Genomic DNA, 25,653 nt, shown 5'->3' on the forward strand with positions numbered 1-25,653 from the left:
CGGTGCTTGCTACTGCAAATCCTCGGCTGCAGTCGGTAATTCCATTTATTTCAATGGTCGGTAAGTCATCAGTCGTGTCCTTCTCAGTCTAGATGTATATACATTCAACTGTAGCTAAAATGTGTGGATTTTAATAATGTGGTTGCTGAGGATTGTAATGCTGAATATCTGCCAGGCTGAATGCAGTATGTGTTTTAGTAAGTCACTTGGGAAAAGGCACAGGATGTTTGGTAGAAGAGGCATTTGTGCCACTATATACACTAACTGCGATAAGACTATCATTGAAGTAAGAGGAACGCTGATGATGCACAGCAGCTTAGCTGTTAACTGAAACAGGGACACTGTAAAATTGTACTGTATGCATTAAAGGACCACTACAGGCAAATGATGGGGAAAAAAATCTAACTTTGAATTTCTGCACCTGTCAGAGCCGTTTGCCACAAAATGTTTTCATTGGGGCTGTGTAGGGTTTTTCTAAAGTTAGACATTTTTGGTATAAATGTCAGATTTTGTAGGGCGAAACATAGCCATGTCCAGTATGAAGGATATAACTTCACTTTTTTGACTAAATAAAAACTTATTCCTGTAGCATTTTAGTTGCTTATTCTGTTTCTTATAACATTTAGATGTTTCATACACAGAAACTATTTTATGCAGCTATTACATAAAAATATAGGAAATAATTGTGTCCTTAAAATCTCTGGACATTTGCCATTTTTTTTTCAATTTTTTTGCAGGACACAACTTCCCAAAGAGGGACTGTCCCTTGCAAAGTGGGAGAGGTGCTAACCCTAGGGCTGTGATGTCCCACCCTTGGACAAGTAATCAAGGAGCCTCAGTCCTCACTACTGAAAACAGTGGGGGACATACCCTGAGAGGATGACAAGTACACACACTATTTCCAGATGCCGCTCTTTGCATCAAGTGCAATTTCCCCTAAGAGCACACAGTTTCTCCCTCTTTCTCCAGATGACCAGTAAGAATTGAGCCCTTAACCAGGGTTCCAAGCCAAGTCCTCCAACACTCTGTTCAGCCAGTACTTAGTGTCCCTGCTCAAGTAGCTGTGACACACAATCTTGGAGATTTGTTTTACACACACACACACACACACACACAAACATCTGGGAAAGGCAGGCACAGATTTATAGGTTCATAGGTGTGTACTAGGCTAATGTCCCTGGGGCCTTTACAAGCCTAGCCATAAGATTACACTGGTATAGTGCCACCTGACCGTAGTTCCTAGTGCCTCTGTCGAGTAGAGCCACTGGAGTTATCACCAGGGTGAATTTTCTGTTTCCCATCCACTCATCAAGATTTCTCTTGAAGAGGGTCAGCGAGGTGCTCTGCTTGTATAGGAAGTCTGTTCCATAGCATAGGCAGTCTCTGGGTTATGAACCTGTCCCTCCAACATGTTCTGTTAATTGTGATAATAAGGTTGAGGTCTCTGGAGCATGTGGTGCGGCGGGATTGGGATTTCTTTTAGATGTAGCATTTCTAACAGAGCTGGACTATACATGGCTTTGTAAGTCGAGCAGAAATTCCCTCTAAGTAGGCGATATGAGACAGAGAATAGTTGGAAGTTTTTTGAGTCTGTCCATATAGGACAAGTGTTTAAGGCCTAGGATCTCCTCTTTGTGAGGTATGTTTTGCGGCCTCTCCAGTTGCTGCAGGTGTCTAGTGAGGTACATGCCAAATGGGGCATTGTACTCAATGATTGACTTAATGAGGGAAGAGTAGAGGGAGACAATGATCTCTTTCGTCCTGCATGCAAAACCCCTTAGTAATGAGCTGTGCCACATAGGACTTTCTGACCACAGTGGCAATGTGGTGATCAAAAGAGAGGTTGCTGTCAACCTGTGTTCCCAGATCTCGCTGGACTACCATCAGTGTGATAATTCATGGGAACTGGGTTTTTCCCAAAGGGGATGACACATTTTTTGGCATTGAGCTTAAGGCTATGGTTCTGACACCAGTTGTTGGTCACAGTGAGATCATTCTGTAGCATGTCAACATCACTTGCAGAGTTAATAATAGCTCCCAACTTGCAATTGTTTGCGAACATTGTCAGCCAGAGTCCCTTCATGTTGGCCTGGACTACAGAGAAGTAGATACCAAACAGGAGAGAACCCAGGACCGAACCCTGTGGGACTCCACTCATGACTAATCGGCAGTCTGTGAGCCAGTTTGCAACCCACCTAGTGCTATAAGGGGTTGATGCCAAGCTTAGTGAGTTTTTCTATGATTCCTGAGTTGGGGAATGGTATCAAAAGCCTTGGCCAGATCAAGGTCTGGTGACTGACTCAAAGAAGACAACCAAGTTGAGCAGGCATGATCTACCCTTCACAAAACCAAACTGTGTGGGATCCAGTGTTTGGAGATTCCCTATATCCTTGTTTATTAGGTCCATGATTGTGTGTTCCATAGCTTTGTATGTTAGACTCTTCAGGCTAATGGGGTGATAGTTCCCAGAGTCTGTAGTCGCTCCTCCTTTGTGGAGAGGGATGACTGTAGCAGTGCGCCATTTGGCAGGGACAAAGCCTGAGGTGAGGCTGTGATTGAACAGGGCACACAAGTGAGGTGCCAGTTCATTCTGTAGTTCATGTAGAACACAACCAGGGATATTGTCAGGTCTCATAGAAGCTGTATTCTTGGCATTGGACAGTGCTGTTTTAACCTGTGCCGCAATCTACTGGTATTGTGATTGGTCCTTTGGGGGGGGGTAAAGTTGGCACTGAATCTGTTGGCCAGTATACTGGCAATATCTGTTGGCTCAGTATAGGAGGTACCATTGTGCAGTAGCTCAGAGCAAATCTGGGTATTACCATGGAGATTCTTTACATAACTATAGAAGGCCTTGTGGTTGTCTTTACTATCTGCTGCAATTCTGTTTTCATACCTAGCTTTAGAGGATTTGATGAGGGATCTCAACTTTTTGTTGAGGCAGATAAGGGAGTTTTTCCGGTCTTGTGACTTCACCTTATTCCGCATCAGTTTCCTCCTTCTGTTATAGAGTTTGTTTATGGCAGGGGACCACCAGATTGGCTTCCTTTTTTTTGGAGGAGAGTGTTGTGGTTCTATTGGGTATGGTGAGATGCATGCATTTGTGTATGTGCTTGTACAATGCATTGGTATATGATTTGGCAGTCACAAAACTATTCTCCATTTGCATGCGTGCCATGAAGTTAGCCATCTCTGTTTTTAGGATCCCAAAGTTAGCGGGTGTGGCTCAAATAGGGGTGTTCCTTGAGTTCGGTGTGGGTGGGGCTTAAGGGGCACCAGAGCAGATTTCGCCTAGGGCGCCGTTTCAGCTAAGGCTGGCCCTGCTCTTAGGTAACCATTTTTCAGCTTTTCATGAGTAGAGAACATTTCTGACACATATTCAGATTTCTGCACTTCCCCAACAATGGCATTCCCAGTCCCCACCCCCAAATTAAACTCTGAGTAAAAGCCAGATGTAAAACCAATCAACCTGCCAAACACAAACTAAGAATTACTACACTCAGTATAGGTTCACTGACATGCTATAACGTGGAAATGGATGATATTATGGTAAGAAGGAGGCTGGACATCCATTTTATCCAGGAGAAAAGATGGAAGGGCAGTGCAGCAAAGCCACTTGGTGTGGGATCCAGAGTCTACTACTCAGGAGGAGGACAGAAAAGAAATGCTGTGGGAGTTGTGGTGAAGAAGGGGCTTCAGAAGACAGTGATGGATATCATCATGAATATTGATAGACTCATTGCAGTCAGACTCCAGTATAAGGACAGGGTTGTAGTCGTAATCTCAGCCTGTGACCCACAGCAGGGTTGTGATAGTAAGGAAAGGGGTGCCTTCAGGCAGCAGTTGCAAGGCCTATTAGATAAAGCAGATCAACATAAGGAAAAGTTGATAATGGGGGACCTGAAAGCATACATTGGGACAGACAGAACAAAATATGAGGACTGCCTGGGTCCACATAGGTATGGGTGGGACAACAGGAATAAAGGACAAGCCATTCTAGACTTACATTCTAGCAAATGGCTTGATGGAGGCCATCACATGGTTTAACAAGAGGGACAGTCACAAGATCATGTACAAGAGTGGCAAGCATGATTCAGGTAGACTTCCTCTAAGTAAGAAGAGGGCACTGGGGTAGAATCAATGATTGCAAAGTCATTCTCAGTGAAACAGTTGGCCCATAGCATAAACCACTGGTTGCCACAATCAGCTGCAAGCAGTGATCAGAGAAGGCTTTAAGGTCAAAAGAGACTAGTCTGAAAACCTGGAAGTTAACTGGAGAGAAAGCAAAATAGTTCAAGGAAGTTTTAGGACTAGCACCTCAAGAAGAAGAGAAAATAGGTGAAGCTGAAGAAGAATGGCAGCACCTAAAAACAGCACGTGTGGAGACTGTAGGACAGATATGCAACTGAGTCAGGTGTGGAAATAAGGTACATAAGGAAAGCTGGTGTGGAATGCAGAATTCCATTAAATTATCAAGAGAAGGAAGGAGTGCAGAAAAAAGGTGGGAGATAGAAAAGACAGACCAGACTAAGAAGGAGTACTCATTAGCTATCAAAGAGGGCAAGAGAGTAGTTGCAAAAGCAGAGAACAAGACATCAGAGGCACTCTGCCAGCTTCCGGAAAGTGATTCAGTCGATGGTATAATGAAACGGTGTCATGTTGCAAGGCAAAGTCAGAAACATAAAGAAGACAGTTAGAAACCCTTCATAAAGGATGCCAGTAACAACTTGCTCATCATTCCACAGAACATCACAAGCAGATGAAAGAAGTGCTTCCAGCAGCTTCTGGATGAATAAAACAACACAGAAGCTCTACTGCCCCAGGCAAAGCCTGTGATGACAGAAGAGGATCCCACCCTAGAAGAAGTAAGAATATAGCACTAAGGAAAATTAAGTCAGAGAACGCAGCAGTCTCTGATGAGATCACAACATATATGATAAAGATGCTGGGTGAGATAGGAGAGAAGTGGCTCCTGAGGGTATTCATAGTAGCGTGGAGTGAAAGGTGTATCCCAGATGACTGGTGAATAAATAGTGTCAGTGTACAAGTGCAAAGGAGACATTCACAGTACAGAGGTATCAGATTCCTTTCACACTGCATGAAAGTTCTGGAGAGGGTGATTGATAAATGCATATGTAGGGTAGTAGAAAGTAAGATGAGAAATTAGCAATTCAAATTCAGATCAGGATGTAGCACAACTGACCCATTGTTTGCAGAGAGACAGATAAGTTGAGAAGAAGCTAAAGATGAGGAAAGAGTATAACTGTGCATTCATAGACTTAAAGTATATGACAAGGTCCAAAGAAAGCTGATTTGGGTAGTCCTGCAATGGATCAAAGTCCTAGAAATACTGGTTGAATTAGTGCAAACTATGTACAAGGACACAGTAATAGAAATATGACCAAGGTTTGGACTCACAGAGGAGGTCCCAGTGGGTGTGGGTTTTCATCAAGGTTCAGCTCTTAGTCCACTGCTGTTCATACTGGTGATGGGCTACATTAGCAAACAGACCACAGGGAACAAATCAACAAAGTTGCCATATGCAGATGATGTAGCATTACAGAAAGACTGAACAAGAAATTCAGCAGAAGATAGGGGAATGTAATGCAAAACTGGAGGCACACAGTATAAATAAGACAGCTGTTATGGCAACAAATGGGGAAATCAGAAGAAGCTCAGAGGTTAGATAGAAGGGAAGGTGGGGGAACATGTTAATAGCTTCAAGTATGTGGGAGGAGTGGTTGAGGAGAAGGACGTCTGAAGGAGGAGGTCAAAGCTAGATTTGGAGGAGCTGCAGCAAACTGGCATAGTGTCAGGTGTAGTGTATGACAGAAGACTGTCAAAGAAGCTGAAAAGTAAGGTGTGCAAAACAGTGGTGCACGACCAGTACTAGTATATGGTGCTGAAACCTGGGCAGTGAAGGCAGAAAAGTTGAGTTAGAGGTGATCGAGATGAAGTGCCAGAAACATACCTCTCAACTGTACAGATTTTCACAGAATGTCCAAATTTTTGCCTCATATGTTTGGTCCGTTTTTCATAAAATTGTGGTTCTGGCAAATTAGTGGCAAATCATTAAAGACTGAAGTTAGAAAATAATGACAGACATTTGAATTTCATAATTCATACCCTACAGAAAATTAATGCTAATGCAAAATGTGTCATTCTATCAACTTTCTAAGCCTGCAACAGCCGCATTTAAAAATTGTCCCTATCTTTGGGCCTTTGCCCCACCTTTATCTGTGGGTAGGATGCACATTGTGGAACAGGCGAAAAAAAATATGAGCACATAAGAGCAGAAACCAAAGTAGCTTCAAATGCAGAGAAGGTCAAGGATAACAGATTATGGTGGTTCAGGTACACGTGCAGGAAAGTAGAAGACAATCTGATGAAGACAGTTTGGGACAGGCAGGGAGAAGGTAATAAGAAATAAAAGTCAATTAATCGAGGTTGTTTGGGGGGGTGCAACATGGAATGTGGACAAAGCTAACCACAACCAAAACCAATGTCTTTGCGGGGGGCAGACCCTCCATGCACCCCCCTTGTGTTGAACCCCCAACACTCCCTACTAATTATATATATTAACTCCAACGTCACACAACAGTGGAGAAAGGGTATAAATCTTTCCTTAGTATAAATTCAGTTTTGTCAGTATTTTTAAATTCAGATATTTGTTAGTATAGATATTCTAGGGTTTAGATATTTTTTGTTGATGTAAAGTGTTTCAGTAATTGTGAGTGTGTATATGTGCGTGTGTGTGGGTGTGTGTATATATCAGTTGCATCATAGTGTGGTGTATCTTACCAAATTATTTAATAAAGCAGACTGCAAGTGACCCTAAAGATTGTAAATATAAATGTAAACAGTGTACATAGCGAACTGTTACAGTGCATTGTTGTGATATCTCTATTAAAGAAAATGTTTCTTTAAGAATATATGGGAAGTGTCATTGTACTTTCCAGAGAAGTATTGCAAAGAGAAAATTTGCTGCATTGCGTAGCCGACTTGTAGTTGTAGGTGATGAACCAGAGCACAATGCTTTTACTTTTTGCATATTATTTAATTCACAAAACAACTTGGTGTGCAGAGTAAATAAGAATTAAGAATATGTAGCATGTAACTGCTAGTACCCAATCTTTTCAGAAATCTAGGGGTGAGATCCTCATTTAACAATGGGCTAGGAGGGCACATTGGAATGGATAAGAAGGATCCTAGTAAGGTTTTACTGACCTGGAATAGTTAAATAAGATGGGAACATATGTGCTGGAGCCTCTGAATACCAAAAGACAGACCTGTATCCATATTTAAATTTCCTTTAATTCCTAATTCCAGTGTCTGTCTCAGAGGTGCCATTTGAATGTATTGCCTTGGATATTGTTGGACCATTGCTAAAATCCAGTAATGGATTGCACAATATTTTAGTTATTTTGGACTATGCAACTAAGTACCCCCAAACTATCCAACTGTGTAAGGCTAATGCTAAATCTGTAGCTAGGCAGATAGTCTTATATTTCAGAGTAGGGATATTGAATGAAATACTCACTGGCTAGTGCACTCCATTTATGTCCAGAGTAATGCACCAACTGTGACAATGTTTTAAGGTGTACACTTCATGGTAACAATTTCCTATTCAGAAACAGCCCAACAACAGTTCTTTAACATGAAGATGTGCAACACCAGAGTAAGTTATCTCTGCAGCTATGCTAGATGCTAATGAGGCATTCTAGGCGAGAAGCATATGTGTTCTCCACCCGAAATGCTTGTAGTAAGCCATTAATGCAGCTGAGCAGTTCAGAAAATCGATCAGCTACATAAATTGACATGGCCATTCATGGATGATTGTGTTAATAAACACTGCCAAAAGCTCCTCGTAGTGTGCCTTAAAGGCACTTATGTAAGTAGAAAAAAGACAATGTTTGTTGGGAGGGGGACTAAACCCAAGGAATAATCTTCATGGCATTACATAAAGGCACTAAATGAGATTAGAATCCTGCACCCTCCCACAAAGGATATTAGTCCTCTGCACCACTACTAGATACTAGAGATAAAAGAAAATAACTAAAACTGGAAAATAATTACATAAATAAAGTGGAAAGGGGGGTAACTTCAAACCCTGCACTATGACACAAGAAACTGTGGCATTAACCCACAATGCTAACTCATAAATTAGTGTAGCAAGGTTTTTTTTTGTCAATGTAGTAAGGCTCTCAGGCATTACTCAAGGATTGCAATAGTCTGTGAATTGAGAAGGAGAGGGATAAGGCACCTATGAGTTACTATTCAACATCATAGTGCAAAACGTCTGGACAAAACCAAAAATAATATGTGTGAGTGGGACAAAAACCCACACTTGGGGAAGGATTCTAATTATTTCTCTTATATAACGTTGCTAGAATAACATGTATTTACTGAAGGACATAAAGTCTGAAACTCAAATGTCTGCCTTTATGTACAAACTACAGTCCACAATGGTTTGCTAGAAAACAACAAATTTTATAAAGAAAAAAACAAAACTATGATGATAAAACCTGGTCATTCTATGAAAATCTTGGCAGTTGAGAGGTATGCAAAAAAAAACACTGAATACCAACTGAAGGGAAAAAAGCAGACCCAGAACACTTAGACAAAAGCACAGTATACCATAGATTCCAACCAGTGTTTTATTTGATGCTTCCTGATACCTCGGCCAATATGCCTTAAAACGGGAATAAATTTTCAGCATCAACAACTTGCTTTGTGAGTGAGATCCTTCCTAATTGTAACTAACATGTCTCTAAATTTCAAATTACCACATTGTGTAAACAGCCACTTTTACCACCGCTGCTGTTACCACCAGAGCACAGGTTGGTTCTGAATCCTTGGAACTGCTACAGAAATAAATATATATTTCAGTGTGCATGTTAAATTTTAGCTTGTAGGTATTGATTCCAGAACCTTTAGTTTGTTGGTCTAACAAGACATCTCCAGTGAGCACCATACTTTTTAATTAGAGACATGAATTGCATTTCTTTGCTAATAGTACTTTGATTTTATATAATATTTTGAAAAGCATGTATATATAGTTGAAAATAAGTCACTTGTGCAAGTTAATAATTAATCACTTTTGCAATGGTGCTATAATCAGTACTTACTCGTGGTATGTGCCAGTAATTTTCAGCTGAATCTGAGGTTTACTTTATCAGTCAATATTATTTTACTTGTGTCATGGCTTTGAACATTTCTAAATCTTTAAAGAAGTACAAAACCTTTAAAAATGATCAACAGAACACTTCCAGTGATCCCACTAACTCATTGGTTCTTTGGCAAAACAAGCTCTGAAGCTCAGCCATTTTACCTGCTGTATAGTGCAAACTTTACAACTACTTCTAGGAGCAGTGCTCTTTTACTTCTCTCTGGCTCTACAGGGGAGTGAAGCTTGTCTGCAGCTCAGGAACCTTGAGTTCAGTCTATGGTTGCAATCACTGAAACGGCAGTTGAAGTAAGAATGAGTAGCATTGTGCTAGACCACCTCTCCTGGGGGAATGAGAGAGATTTCCAGTTCCAGTTACTTCCCATGGTGGAGACTGGGGACTCAAGCCAAGCTGCAAGTAGTTGGAAAAGGGATCTGCAGATTACCGCTTGAGAAGTTCCAAATTGATGTCATTGTTTACCAGGCATAGGGAGAAGTCAGTGAATAGGGAGGGAAAATGTTAAAACATTTGAACTGCCCATGCATAATGACTTGCTTCATTTCAACTCTTGTTGTGGCCATCAAAGGGGGGAAATTGATGAATTAAAATGGTCAAAAAAATTGATAGTCTGGGATGGGAAGTAAGAAAAAATGCACTGTTGCTACTGATTTCATTATTTTGTTGAGATTACATCATGATTATCTATGTCACTAGTGACATCATTGTCATATGATTAAGGTTTCTGTCTGTCATGCATAGACACAGGGTTTAGGATTCAATCCTGGCCTTTGGCTAATGCCTGTGTGGAGTTTGTATGTTCTCCCTGTGTCTCTGTGGAGGCTCCTTCCACTTCCCAAGAACATGTTGGGTAGTTCCACATCAAAATCACTCACCCAAAATTGAATCCAGTTGTGGGCAGCAGCATGGACTCCAGGTGGTGTCTATCATAGGAAGACTTGTGTAGACTAACTTCTTTAAGCATGTAAGAGTGGCTAACATGAAGCTCGGGTAGACTTCGTCCTAGTAAGCAAAGAGCATGGTGGATAGAAGTAGAGATTATAAAATCATCCCCAGCAAAAGTGTCAGCTCACAGAATAAACAAATGATGGCCATAATTAAGCTATTAGTAGTGGTCAGAGAAGGCTCTAAGGTAAACAGAGACTAGGTTGAAGACCTGGACATTGACCAGAGTGAAAGCACAAGAGTTCAAGGAAATATTCTAGGCTGTAGCATCTCAAGAAAAATAATGGAATAGGTGGAGCCAAAGAAGAATGGCAGTATCTCGAAGCAGCATTTGTGAAGACCACATAACAGATATGCGGCTGGGAAGGAAGAAGTGGGAGAAAGAAAAGAAAGACCAAGCTAAAAATGAATATTCGTTGGCTAACAAAGAGGTCAAGAGAATAGTTGCAATAGGAAAGAACAAGGCATCACTCTACCAACTTCTGGAAAGTGACTCAGTAGATGGAAAATGAAACAGAAAAAAAAGTCACCCTTCGTAAGGGATGACCAGCAACAACCTTCTCACCAGTTCACAAGACATGAAAGCTAGGTGGAATGAGTACTTCCAGTGACTTCTGAATGAAGAAAACCCCCAAAAAAGCTATACTGCCCCAAGCATAGCTACAATGAAAGAAGAGGAGACCACCCTGGAAGAAGTAAGAACAGTGCTAAGGAAAATGAAGTCAGAGAAAGAAGCAAGCTCAGATGAGATCACTGCACTGCAGATATGATCAAGCTATTGGGTGAGTTAGGAGAAAAACACTCCGGAGGGTACTCATTGCAGTATGGAGAGAAATGCATATCCTAGATGACTAGTGCTAGTGTACAAAAACACAGGAGACATTCACAGCTGTGGGCAGTATAGAGGTACCAGACTCCTGTCACACTGTATGAAAGTGATGGAAAATGTGATGGATAAACAAATGCGCAAGCTAATAAAAAGTAAGATGGGAGACAAACAGTACAGATTCATGTCAGGATTCAGCACAACTGACCATGTATTTGCAGTGAGAAGGATAGTTGAGAATAAGCTAGAGATGAAGAAAGAGTCCAAGTGGGCATTAAAAAGCATATGACAAGGTCACAGGAATGCTCATGTGGGCAGTCCTGGGATGAAGACCAGAAAAATTGGTAAAATTACTGCAGGCTATGTTCAAGAACCCAGTTTGTTTAATACACACAATGTTCAGATTCACAGTGAGAGTTCCCAGTGGGAGTGGATGTCCACCAGAGTTTAGCTCTGTGCCTACTGCTGCTGTTCGTACTGGTGGTGGATTACATTGGCAAACAGGTTGGTGGGGACAGATCAACAAAGTCGCTGTTTGTAGACATTGTATGAGTACAAACAGATTCTGAACACTAACTTCAACAAATGATAGGGGAATGGAATACTGAAGGCACATGGGATGTAACTGAGTATAGACAAGACATATGTCATGGCAGCAAATGTGAACATCAAAATATGCTGAAACTTTGGGGTAGAAGGGAAAACAGTGGGTACCTCGGAGAGGTGGTTGAGGAGAAGGAAAGTCTGAAGGAGGATGTCTGAGCTAGAATAGCAGGGTTTGCAGCCAACTGGTACAGAATATCTTGGGTAGTGTATAACAGGAGAATGCCAAAGAAGCTGGAAAGTAAGGTATACAAAAGTGTGGTGTGATGTGACCAGAACGTTTGTATGGTACAGCAACCTGGGTGGTGAAGGTAGAGCAGTTGAGGAAGCAAGAGTTGAAGTGCTTGAGATTTGTATCAGAATACACACTGTGGAAAAGATAAGGAAATGGTAAGTCAAACCCACCTCTGTAAACAGCACAAATAAAAAAAATGAGGGTTATGCGACTCAACGCCAAGAGTTTAAATCTCAAAATGCAAACACTCGAAGCACTCCTCAGTATGGAGAACGTCGACATCTGTGCAGTAACCGAAACCTGGTTCAAGGCTCCACAGAGCACCCCAGCACTACCTGGCTACAACTCATAACACACATTTCGGCCACAGAACATGGACCGACACACAAAAGGAGGGGGTGTATCCATATTCGTCAAGGATACCTACACCTCAAGGTTAGTGGTGCAGCATAATACATCCGAGATCATCCATGTGCAAGTAACATCAGGCAAATCTGCATTGCAAATTGTGGCCTGCTACACATCACCCTCCATGACCCAGGACCACCACTCCACCTTTCTGGAGACACTGGAAAACATTAAAGTCCTATCAAACACCCTGATATTGGGCAATTTCAATTACCCTAACGTTAACTGGGAAAACTACTCAAGTACAAACTCCCAGGTCCAGTGCTTCCTGGAATTTATCAAGTCAAATGCCCTGGATCAGCTGGTAAACTCCCCTACCAGAGGTGAAAACATATTGGACCTGGTCATCACCAACATAGGCGACAGGTGTTCCACACTGGAGGTCAACCCGTCACTTATTAGATCAGACCATAAACTAATCCACACCACACCACACCACCACCTCCAACCAAGGAAACCACAGTGAAAAACTTTTCTATAGCAAACTTCACCTTACTTAAGACAGAGGTGGTAAGTTTCACAGCCCCCACGCTAAAGGATAACAGTGTCCAAGATGCAGGAACCTTTACAAATGCACTCTGTGAGCACCTACAAGGATGCATGGATTGTGTCATCCCTAGCAAAACAAAGACTCACACCCCTAAGAGAAGGAAACCAGTCTGGTGGACCCCTGCCATAAACAGGCTATACAATAGAAGGAGGAAACTAGTTAAAAAAAAGCAAATCCCAAGAATGAAAGACATCCCTGATCAGTATCAGTAAGAAACTAAGGTCCCTCATAAAATCCTCCAAGGCTAACTTTGAAAGAAAAATAGCCAAGGATTCGAAAGATAACCACAAAGCCTTCTTTAGCTATGTCAAGAATCATAAGTGGCAACTCACAGATATGCTCTGAGCTAGTGCAAAATAGCACAAAATATACTGAACCCACTGATATTCCCAACATCCTGGCAGATAGATTCAGTGCAAACTTTAGCCCCCTCTCACCCCCAAAAGAGCCCACAACAATACCAGAAAAGTGTAGTGTCCCGGAAATCACAGATGCACAGGTGCAGGTGTATCCATATTCATAAAGGATACCCACACCTCCAGGTTGGTGGCAACGCACGAAGCTTCGGAAACCATCCAGGTGCAACTAACCATAGGCAAAACTGCTCTACAAATTGTAGCATGCTACAGACCACCCTCTCAAACTCAGGAACCCCACACAGCCTTCCTGAAGACACTGGAGGGTATAAATGTATCTCCAAACACAATCATATTGGGTGACTTCAACTACCCGAATATAGACTGGGAACATTACTCAAGCCCTAACTTTTCCTGGAGTTCATAAATTCAAATGCCATGGAACAGCTAGTCACTGTTGAGGAGAAAATATACTAGATCTCATTATCACAAACATGGGGACAAAATGCTCCACACCGAAGTATATCCCTCATTGGTGAGATCTGATCATAAACTAATCTCACTGGAAATCCACATAAAGACCACAGTGAAGAACTTCTCTAAAGCAAACTTCACACTACTCAAGACTGGTGTGGTATCCTTCAAGGCCCTGAGCCAGTGGAAACCACAACCAGCCCTTACAAATGCCTTCTATGAACACCTCCAGGACTGCATGGATCAGGCAATCCCAAATAAAACCAAGACTCTTTCCACCAGTCTGGTGGACCCCAGCCATTAACAAACTTTACAATAAGAGGAGAAAGCTATTACATGATAGAACAAAATCCATAAACCTGATCATTATTAGTAAAAAATACGAGCACTCATAAAATCAACTAAGGCCAATTTTGAGAGAAAACTGCCATGGATTCAAAGGACAATCATAAGGCCTTTTCAGCTATGTTAGGAACCTGGGTGGAAACTCCCAGATATGCTCAGAATTAGTCCAAAATGATACAAAATCACTGAACCCACAGACATTGCCAACATACTGGCAGACAAGTTCAGTGCCCTAAAGAGATAACTATCCCAGCGAGTGTAGCCTCCCAGACATCTCAAATAAAACACAGCATCAATGGGACCGGATGGTGTCCAAGAGGAATTAAACCCGCACATAAGGCAGCTGTTTAATCTCAGCCTTACCACAGGATTGGTCCCACTCCACAAAGGCGGTGCCTCTCGGACCCTGGTAATTACAATAAGCAACAAGTCTAGTCTGTAAAGCTATGGAGAGGATCATAATGGAGCTCATAAACAAAGATATAGGGACTTGCAGACATTGGACCCGACCCAGTTTAGGGAAGATCATGTCTTTTGCACTTGGTCGACTTCCTTGCAACAGTCAGCAAGGCCATTGATGAGGGAAAGGCAGTACATACAGCCTACCTTGACCTTGCAAGGCTTTCGACAAAATACCCCACTAAACTTACCAGCTTAAATGTAAACCCATATGTCACAAGATGGGTTGCAAACTGGCTTAAGGACAGAACCCACAGGGTTAGAGTTGCTGGCGCTGTGTCAGACTCCAAGCCGGTCACAAGTGGTGTCCCACAGGGCTCGGTCCTTGGCCCCCTATTGGCATCTACTTCTCAGAAGTACAGGCCAACATGGGAGGACTTTGGCTGACAAAGTTTGCAATAGTGGAAAGTGCATCGGACACGGATATCCTTCAGAAGGGACTCACGGAAACAGATAGCTGGTGCCAGAGCCATGTCCTGAAGTTAAAAAATGTATAGTCATACCCTTCAGGAAAAACAAGATAACCCCAAGCTACCATATAGGTGGCAATCCACTAAGCACAGAAGAGGTTATCAGGGACCTGGGGACCCAGGTTGACAGTGGCCTTTCTTTTGACACTCACATTGCTAAAGTGGTTAGAAAGACCTTCTACATTGCCCACCTGATCATGAAGGGATTCACATCCAGATCTAGTGAGGTCATTGTTCCCCTGTACTCTTCACTTATCAGACCAATGATCGAGTACAATGCCTCATTCGGGATGTATCTCACCCGACATCTGCAGCAATTGGAGAGACCCCAAAAGTTCCTCACCAAAAGGATAAAGGGACTCCAAAATCTGCCATATGCTGCCAGATTGAAGAAACTCCAGCGCTATCCAGTCAGCTCAGAGGTGACATGTGCCTGACATACAAGGCCATGTCCAACCCGAATTAATGGACATGCTCCACCTCAAAAAATCCAAATCCACCAAAACCACTAGAGCAAGTGACTTAAACCTTAGCACGGACATAAATAGGACGTGCTGGAGGGATAGATTTATCACTCAGAGACTCCCTATGCTGTGGAATAAAATCCCAGTCCATGTGAGGCAGAGCACCTCGCTGGCTCTGTTCAAGAGAAATCTTGACCTGTGGATGGGAGATCATCTCTGTGTCACTGCTGGACAGAGGCACAACAAACTAATGGGCACAGTATTTTTTCATATAAGGGGTGGTGTAAGCCACAAAAATTTGGGCTAGGCTTATAAATGCCTTAGGGCAGATAGCCTAGTATAAACCTATGAACCTATGAAAGCACCCCTTTCAAAAGCCAAAAGCACAGCGTCACTGGGGCCAGATAGTGTCACAGGCTGCGTCTTGCACAAACTACAGAACAAACTAACTCCCCACCTAAACACACTGTTCAACCTCAACCTCTCCACAGGCTATGTGCCCATAGAATGGCACACAGCAACAGTTATTCCACTCCACAAAGGAGGGGCCACAACTGACCCTGGTAACTATCACCCCATAAGCCTGACTAGCCTGGTCTGCAAGGCTATGGAGCGCATCATCATGGAACTCATTAACAAAGACATTGGGAACCTCTAAACACTTGACCTGACCCAGTTCAGCTTTGTTAAGGGCAGATAATGCCTACTAAGCCTGATTGACTTCTTTGAGACAGTCACCAAGGCCATAGATGAGGGGAAGGTAGTTCACACAGCCTACCTTGACCTCGCCAAGGCTTTTGACACCATTCCCCCACTTGGGAATTATAGAAAAACTCACCAGCCTGAACATAAATCCCTACATCACGAGATGGGCTGCCAACTGGCTTACAGACAGAACTCACACGGTAAGAATAGCAAGCTTCAGGTCCGACCCTAAACCGGTCACAAGTGGTGTCCCACAAGGCTCGGTCCTGGGACTCCTACTGTTCGGCATATACTTCTCAGAAGTACAGGCAAACACAGGAGGACTATGGCTAACCAAGTTCGCCGATGACTGCAAACTTGGAGCCATGATTGACTCTCCGGCTGACACAGACATTCTCCAAAAGGACCTTACTCAGATGGACACCTGGTGTCAAAGTCATGGTCTCAAGCTAAATGCCAAAAAATGCATAGTCATCCCATTTGGGAAAAACAAAACACCCATGAATTACCACATAGGTGGCAGCCCCCTTAATACAGAAGAGGTAATAAGAGATCTGGGGACCCAAGTAGATAGTAATCTCTCCTTTGACAATCATATTGCCAAAGTAGTTAGGAAATCCTTCTATGTAGCCCATCTAATTACTAAAGGGTTTGCATCTAGAAATAAAGAGGTTATAGTGCCCCTCTACTCGTCACTCATCAGACCCATTATAGTTTACAATGCCCCATTTGGGATGTACCTCACAAGACACTTCCAACAGCTGGAAAGACCACAAAAGTACCTCACCAAGAGGATTACTGGCCTCAAACATATGTCCTATGCAGCCCAACTGGAAAAGCTCCAGCTGTACTCAGTCGCATATCGCTTACTCAGAGGTGATCTCTGCCTGACTTACAAAGCCGTGTCCAACTCCGAATTGATGGACATGCTCAACCTGAAGAAATCCAAGTCACTGCAAGCCACTCGCTCTAGTGAGCTAAACCTCACCACAACAATAAATAGAACATGCTGGAGGGATAGAATCCTGTCACAGAGACTCCCCATGCTTTGGAACAAAATTCCTAACTACATTAGGCAGAGCCCCTCACTAACACTCTTCAAGACAAACCTTGACGAGTGGATGGGTAGCAGAAAATACACCCCTGGGATCACTTCATTGGCTCTTCTTGACAGAGGCTCAGTTAATTAATTAATGGGGTGGCGAAAGCTGACACACTCTGGCTAGGCTTATAAATGCCCACGGGCAGATAGCCTAGTACCTACCTATGAACCTATGAAGCTATGACCAAAGTGGCTTAAATTTCACAGAAGATCAACAAGAACAGATTACTATGGTTCTAGGATCATAGGAGGTTACTAGGCTAACAGCCCCAGGGGCCTTACAAGCCTAGCCAAGTTCAATCCATGCTCCCAAGGGTGTCTGGTTCAAGCAGACACTAAAATTAGCAACTATTGCCACAGTCCAAGAGGGACACAAGTGGAATCCCTAGGGTGAATTTCCGGTTACCCATCTAATCATCCAAATTATGCTTAAATAGGGCCAATGAGCGGCTTTGTTTAACATGAATAGGAAGCTTGTTCCAAAGGTTGGGCAATCTCTGTGAGACCAATCTGTCTCTCCAGCAAGTTCTGTTGATGTCACCTACCAGGTTAAGGTCCTTTAAGTGAGTGACCCGTATGCCATTTGACTTGCGAATGTGCAGCATTTCCATTAAACTGGGTCAGAGATTGCTCTACATGCAAGGCACAGGTTGTCTCTGAGCAGTCTGTATGACACAGAGTAAAGTGACAATGATTTCAGTCTGTCTGCATAAGACAAATCTTGAAGATCCTGAATTTTCTTTTTTAAGGAACCTCTGTGGTCTCTCCAGTTGCTGCAGGTGTTTGGAAAGGAACATATCAAAGGCAGCGGTGTACTCTGTTATTGCTCTAATGAGGGAAGAGTACAGGGGGGTTATAACCTTTCTTTTTTTGAAGGCAATGCCCTAAATTATGAGATGAGCAATATAAAATGTCCTTCTTACCACTGTGAAGACATGGTGATCAAAGTTAAGGCTGCTGTCAACTTGTGTGCCCAGATCTCTCACCACTGACTGTGTGCTTAGGGTATTGCTATTGATGTGGTAGTTTGCAGGAACATCACCCTTGCTGAAAGGGATGATAATGCATTTTTCTGCATTAAGTTTAAGACCATGACTTTGGCACCAGTCATTAGTCTGTGTGAGACTTTTTCGCAGGATGTTGACATCACTATTGTTTTCAATGATCACTCCCAGTTTGTAATCATCAGCAAACTTTATCAGCTGCAGTCTTTTTAGTTTTAGCCTGTACTTTGGAGAAGTAGATTCTGAACACCAGGGGTCCCAGAACTGACGCCTGTGGAGCACAACCAGTTACAGATCTTCTGGAGGAGGTGGAGTCCCCTATTTTGACTGTATAAGTTCTATCAGTGAGACAGTTTTCTACCTACCTGACAGTATATAGGTTGATACCCAGCTGGGTGACTTTATCAATGATGCCTGCATGGAGGATTGTGTCAAAGGCTATGGCTAAGTCTAGGTAGGTCGCATGCACAGATTTTCCCTCATTTAGGGCTTTGGTGACTGTCTCGAAAAAGTCCATAAATTTTAACAGGTATGATCTCCCCTTGATGAAGTCAAACTGGGTGGGGTCAAGTATTTGGAGATTTCCTATATCTTTGTTAATAAGGTCCATGATAATTCATTACAACAGCCTTAGAGATAAGGCAGGTCAGACTAATGGGTCTATAATTCCCAGGTTCCATGGTTGGCACCTCCTTCATGCAAAGGGATGACCAGTAGCTGTTTTCCATTCCGCCAGGATGAAGCCAGTGCTTAGGCTGTGATTGAAAAGCATGCCCAGTGGTGATGCTAATTCCTGCTTTAACCCATGTAGAATACAGCCCAAGATGTTGTCTGGTCCCATAGAGGCTGTGTTTTTGGCCTTGGAGAGGGCAATTAAGACATGCTCCTCAGAGACACTACATGGGGGACAGGTATTAGGGATGCTTTGGGGTATATGTGGCAGGGACAGGGGAGTGAAGTTTTCACTGAACCTGTCAGCCAGCAGGTTTGCTATATCCACATGTTCTGTATATGTAGTACCATTAAGTACATGTTCAGGGCAGATCTGGGCCTTACCTTTTAAGTTACAGATATAACTAAAGAATGTTTTGTGGTTATCCTTAGTTAGGTAAGCTAATGTGGATTCATAGTTAGCTTTGAAGGACTTCATTAGGAGTCTTATTTGCTTGTTTAAGTTCAGGGGGGAGTATTTCCAGTTTTGAGACTATTCCTTTCTACTTTAGACAGCAATTTCTTTCTTCTCTTGTGTAGCCTATTATTGGCAGTTGTCCACCAAGCAGGTTTGTTTTTCCTTGAAGATCTTGTTTTGGTTCTGTCAGGTATGGCATAGCCAATACAATTGTACAGGTGCTCGTATAAAACATTGGTGTATAACTCTGCATAGGTGTCTGTTCCATTGGTGGGGGAGGGGTTATACAGCTATTTCTGCTGCCACGTAAGAGGTTGTAACTGACCTTGGAGAAGTTTTTTAGTCTAGTTGTTGCCAAGGTGGAATCTTGTGTTATAATTACTTCCAGCAAGACTGATTTGTGGTCAGATCTCACCAGGGATGGCTGCACACTGGGGGTGGTACACTGGTCCCCCATGTTGGTGAGCACCAGATCCAGGATGTTTGAGCCCCTTGTGAGTATCAACCAACTGGTCCAGGGCACTGGAGTTAATGAAGTCCAGGCACCTTTAGGCAAGTGAGCTAGAACATGTATAATTTACCCAGTCAATTTATGGGTAATTAAAGTCGCCCAAAACCAGTGTGTTTGGTTATATCCTGATTGACTCAAATAGATCCAAGTAGGCTGAGTGGATGTCCTGATTCATTGAGGGGGTCCTATAGCTGGCAATGACTTGAAGAGGGGTCTTACTTACAGTCAATTGTACCTGAAGTAATTCAAGTGAATCTAGAGATGTATTTATCTTTAATGAATATTGATACACCACCTCCTTTAGTTCTCATGCCTTCAGTTTGTGGTTTGAACATGTGTAAGGAAATGTAACCTGGTATAACTGGGTTGCTCTCTGCACCCTTAAACCAGGTCTCACTGACTGTACAAATGTCAGGATATTCCAAGGTGAGGACTGCTTACAGCGAGTGCAGCTTCTGGTTTAGACTCCTAGCATTTAGCAACATAACCTTGAGGTTGTTTTTAGAGGGTATTTTTATGTCTGGAATTTTGTTCTTGTGACATTGTCTAAAAAAGCCAATAACTGAAATCCCAGGGGTAACAGATGAAGGCATCTCTGGCAAAGCATCGAGTTCTGTCAACCATGTCATCCCAGGATGACAGATATGGGATCCCCTTTGAATGACACCAGAAACTAATACAATTGTTACAGTCAATCATTTTTTGTTTGTATTGAGGTATCATCCTAGGGGAAGGTAAAATGCTGCTTAAGACAAGGGACATACCCTCTTGAGGCACATAATCAGAGAGCTCAGTCATGTCCCTCTTCATATAGTCCAGTGAGGTACGTCTCAAGTCCTTCACACCAGTATGGACTATAATGGAGTCATAACAATGCCTGTTGTTGAGAGACTTGCGTACATGTGTGATGTGGTAGATCCTGGCACCTGACAGACAGCTTTTTTCTTATCCAGTTTAGTGAAAGGGACATCTGTGTGTCTCACAATTGTGTCATCTATGTCTAAGATGTTTGTTTTTGTGTTATGGCTTAGGAGCTTGAATGGCGAGACACTGATATGTACTATGTTCTGCAGAGGATGTATTATGTGAATCATGCTTGTGTTTGTGTTTGGGAGGTCTCTGATGTTTAGCTAAACTTCTGGTAAGGACCTCTGCATATGTAGGTTTGTGTGTTAGTTGATTTGTTAGGTGTAGGAGGTGAGGTGCGCATGCTGACAACCTGCTTAGTATCACATAAATTGACTGGTGAGCGAGAAAGCCTGGATTCTGTGTTCTTGCTATAGATGCATCTCTCACATAATGAATTTGTGTGGACTAGAAGAAGTTGGTTGTCAGTGTACATGAGGCAATTGCTACATTGCCTCAGGATGCCCATGTTAACCAGGCTGGCTGGAGTAGCTGTGGGAAATTGTCCATCCATAATGCTAGGTAAGTTGATGTGGTCAGAAAATAGGAGAGGACAGGAAGGACCAGGTAAAGTAGAGGACAGGAGAAGTGTTCAAAAAATACAAAGGACTAGTAGGTAGGGATCTGTGCTGGTATCTCAGGAGCTTTGCTGACTGTATCACCTGTCAGTGAGGGACATTTATGAGGACTGACTGACGGAGCAACGGCAGAGTACTAAGGGAAAATCTGCAGGCAAGAGTCTTTGTGTCTATAGCCACCAACAGTGTCCACCACTGCTCGACAGTGTGTGATGTGCAAACAAGCGCAAACCCATGCAAATGCAATGTTTATGTAGCAAATGAGGGCAGTCTGATTTAAACAAATTAACCAATACAAAAGCCCAAAACTGAGCCCTGATCCAGCAACCTTCAATCGTATGAGTTGTAACTGCATACTCTTGCCACTTTGGTGCAGGGGAACCCTCTCCAACAAAAGATGGCCTGTTTTAGTGCTCATGGTATACAAACATAACTAGATTCAGCAGGTCTGAATCTAGTCTATGCTACAGCAAAGTGCGGCAATTTAAAAAAAAGGTTCAAATAAGCAGTGATATGGTAAAAATGCAGTTCAAAACTGCAATATACAGTGAAAAATTCTACTTCAGTTTTGCAGAGATCAGCAGATGCCTTGGATTGATCAGATAAATACAGCAGAGCAGTACCTAGTCATGAAACTCTGTGGAGCTTTGCTAAAACAAGCACAAACCCACACAAACACAGTGCTTATGTAGCAAATGAGATCAAACTGATTTAAACAACATAACCAATAAAAAAGCTTAAAACTGAGCCCTGTTCCAGCAACCTTCAATCAGATGAGTTTTAACTGTACACTGCTGTGACTAGGGTGCAGGGGAAAACAGAACTAGATGCAGCAGGTCTAAATCTAGTCTATGCTACATCAAAGTGCAACAATTTCAGAAATAAATGCTCAAATAAGTAGGCACAATAAGCCTTCAACCAGCAAATCCCAGCTCAGAGGGGCAGAGGCTACCCTCTCCTCCCACAAGAGTATATACCACAAACCTTCTTAATGTAAAATAACTGGCCTGAAGCCAAAGTGCTTAAATCAGAACTAAGTCACTTTTAAAATAACAAGACATACTAAGCCTTCATCCAGCAACTTAGGATGTAAGCTACCTCTCCTGCCCCAAAAGTGTAGACTACAAACCTTGTTAATGTAAAACAACTGACCTGAAGCCCAAGTGCTTAAACCAAAATTAAAAGGTTTAGAGTAACAGATACAATTTAATCAGGCTACTAATAAGCAGTAATAAATGCAGCAGAATAAATGCAATTGAGCACTTTTAATAACAAGCAGCAAAAGCAAAATAAAGTAGGAAGAAACACAAATAAAATAAAAGCAGCTGAATAAAGTGCATTTTTTTTAAAGTTCAAAGTTCGGGCATGCATGAACTAAAGTAGAAGATGCTTTGGTGAAGAAGATTTGGGAGACATCAGAAAAAGGCAGAGGAAGAAATAAGGATTTGCAGTAAAGAGATGGATGGATTGTGAGAGAGAAGACCTGGGATAGTCAGGCATGACTGCTGAAGAAGGTAGGATAGGAGCTGTGACTCGAGAGAGGAAGCAAAAGTTGACACAACACCCTGACCTCAAGTTGAAAATGGAAAAAAAGGGGGCTGATGACGGTATTATGACTAGTTAACTACTGCAAAGAAACAAGTACTACAACTTTAAAGTATATCAGAGTCTATTATATACTAGCTACTTCACCAGTGTTTCATAATGAGTAATAGAGCCACCAGTTCTTTAAAATGTTGAAAAAATGACTGATTTCACTTTATTTTGTAATCAAATTTTTCTTTCTGGAGTTGCAGAAACATATTGAAACTAGGAAATGCTTATACCGCTGCAGCATTTTTATGAGACTGCTACCATTTGTCTGCAGTGGATTGCATATTTCTAAGTATGAGCACATGACTGTCTTGGGAGAGCAGACTGAATGGCCATAGTCCAACCCTTCACTCTCAAATTTAGGAGCAGGCTTGAGAGACATCTGTTAATTGTCCATCTGCTAAAGACCCAGGGATTCAGACCTATCAGAATTTAAGTATTGCTGACACACCTAATAAACATAGTTTTCAGAAAGCATTAATGCACTATTCAGTCTTCACTTTCCCGTTGTCCTACTCTGCTTTGGGATGTCAATCAATCCTGGGTCATCTGTAGTGCAGGTGGACATTCTGCCTAAATTTCAAAGGGTTGGCCTAATGTACAGCATCAGTGACTGACAAATCATTGTAATACAAGCATGCTTAAAACTGTTTCCATTGAGAATTGGTAATAGTAATGTTATATGTCTTGATATGATGCAAGCAGCAGTATTGTTCATACATGATCATTTTAAACCATATTGTGTTTAATTTAAGTGCAGTCTGGAAAATAAAGAAAGAAAAAGCAGTGGCTATGGTAGATGTAATGCTGTTCTCAGTAATAAACCTTATAAGATATTTTTACAGCTACTAAAGTGCAGTTTACATTATGTTACACACTGTGTACATACCTCTCAGCCATCCAGGTTTTTACAGAATGTCCATATTTTTGCCTCATATATTTGATATGCTTTTTATAAAATTTGTGATTTTCTGGCAAATCACTGAGGATTGAAGTCACTAAATAATGACCAGATAATGATATATGTTTGAGTTTCAGACTTCATATCCTTCAGAAAATGCATGCTGGCACAAATCCTGTTATTCTATCAACTTTCTGAATTTAGAAGAGCAATATTTAAAATCTGTTCCTGTTTTTGGGTCTTTGTCCCCCATTATTTTAAGCTTTGTCCAGATTTCTAGCCCTAAGGGGTTGAGAGGTATGACTGCATTTCTTGTGTATCTGTAACATTAAGCCTACTGTTATCAACAGCACATGAATTTAGTACTCTGATAAAAAATCTGCACAGTTACACTTCTACTGTGTTTGTTCAGTGTGAGGTAATCCCCCATCCTCTTTGAATGAAGCTTATTAGGACAGTAACACTATTTTGCCGTTGAGCTTTTATACAGTTCATTTTATTGTTCCTTTAAAAAAATAACATCCTATACTTGAACATATACAATGTTAAGACCAGAGCCACAGGAATCAATGCAATGAAAGCAGTCCCATACTTAAATGCTCTACAATATACTGCATTACATTAGTATAAAAAAAGTAATGGACACAGAAGCCAAATGGGCTATAAGACTGAGCTTAGTAAAAGTAGGGATCCCTAAAATCAACTCTATATGATTATTTTCATAAACATGAACATTGCTTTGCAGTCTAAATATTTGTAATTACAGGACACTTCTCAGTATGTGAGCCCGAATTAAAGAAACCTGCATGACATGGACTGTTGCTTCACTTTGCAACATCATTTAGTCAGTTTGTGTGCTCTGCTTCTATTATTTCTTTGTTTAGTCGACAGAACCAGTCATTCTGATGCTGAGATAGCCCAAGAAGAGCTTATTTTTGATTCAGAGCTGTCATCAAAAATTTGACAAATTACTTTGTTCATTACCATGATAACTTGTTTTTACAGTAGTATATGTATGTTATTTCACCATACTCGGGTCAGTATAATATGTTATCTGAGAAACCTTCAAATACAACTTTGTACTTTCACTGGGGTAAGGCCAAAGCACTCTCATGCCTTTATCCCACAAACAGACAAATGTTTTATTTCTACTGTGTTTCAGTATTAATGGCTGTCAACAAATAAATGTAGTGTAATATTAATGCATTTGCTTTTGTACTCAAATATTTGAAGTGCTTACTAGTTCATCATTCTATTCATTCTGTAATCTGTTTCTTATCCTCTCTTTAACTCTCCCTGTCTTTTTTCTGTCCCTGTCCTTTTTTTTCCACTACACAAGTCTATTACACTGTTACTGGAGTCTTATAATGCCAAAGATCTTGCATGTCTGATTGCTGGATACTACAAGCTGTTTGTTGATGCAGGGGTTCCCATATTCAGATGGCCTTACCTTAAGCAAATGCATCGTATTTCAGCAGAAGAAGGTAATAGCTTCACTTTCTGAAAACAAAATAATGTTTTGTTCAGCAGATCTGTTGTGATTTTATTTTGACAGCTGTAATATATTTATGAAATAACACAATAAGAATGAAGGCAATGTACAAATTGCCAAAACATTTATGTTCTTGTTTTTCTTGCAGTGCTTAACTTGCTGTTCTTCACATCAGCATGAGGGTACAGTAGCACATTAATGCATCATTACACTTTGCTCTGTTGCATGTCTCATAGTCTTACTTAGCAAATTACCTTTAGAATAAGAAGTAAAAATGCTAAAGTGATAGTGGCTATAAACAGCAGTATCAAAATTACCTCTGAATGTTGATAGAAAGGTTCCATCAGAAAACAGAACAAGGTACAAGGCTGAGGGAATGCCTTTGATATAAGCTCCTCTGTTTTAAATATAA

At 41.7% G+C, this 25,653-nt stretch overlaps 1 protein-coding gene across 1 annotated transcript in view; it reads left to right on the top strand.

Annotated features, from left to right (window-relative positions):
• FRMPD1 (FERM and PDZ domain containing 1) overlaps positions 1-25,653 on the top strand; it is a 998,362-nt gene that overhangs the window by 868,418 nt on the left and 104,291 nt on the right. Inside the window, exon 13 of the mRNA XM_044059294.1 lies at positions 25,089-25,233. Coding sequence (XP_043915229.1) covers positions 25,089-25,233 — 145 coding nt within the window. The remainder of the gene's footprint in view (positions 1-25,088; positions 25,234-25,653) is intronic.

The sequence above is a fragment of the Protopterus annectens genome, chromosome 17.part0 (assembly GCF_019279795.1).
Source record: "Protopterus annectens isolate FY-2018-M chromosome 17.part0, PAN1.0, whole genome shotgun sequence".
Lineage (NCBI taxonomy): Eukaryota > Metazoa > Chordata > Ceratodontiformes > Protopteridae > Protopterus > Protopterus annectens.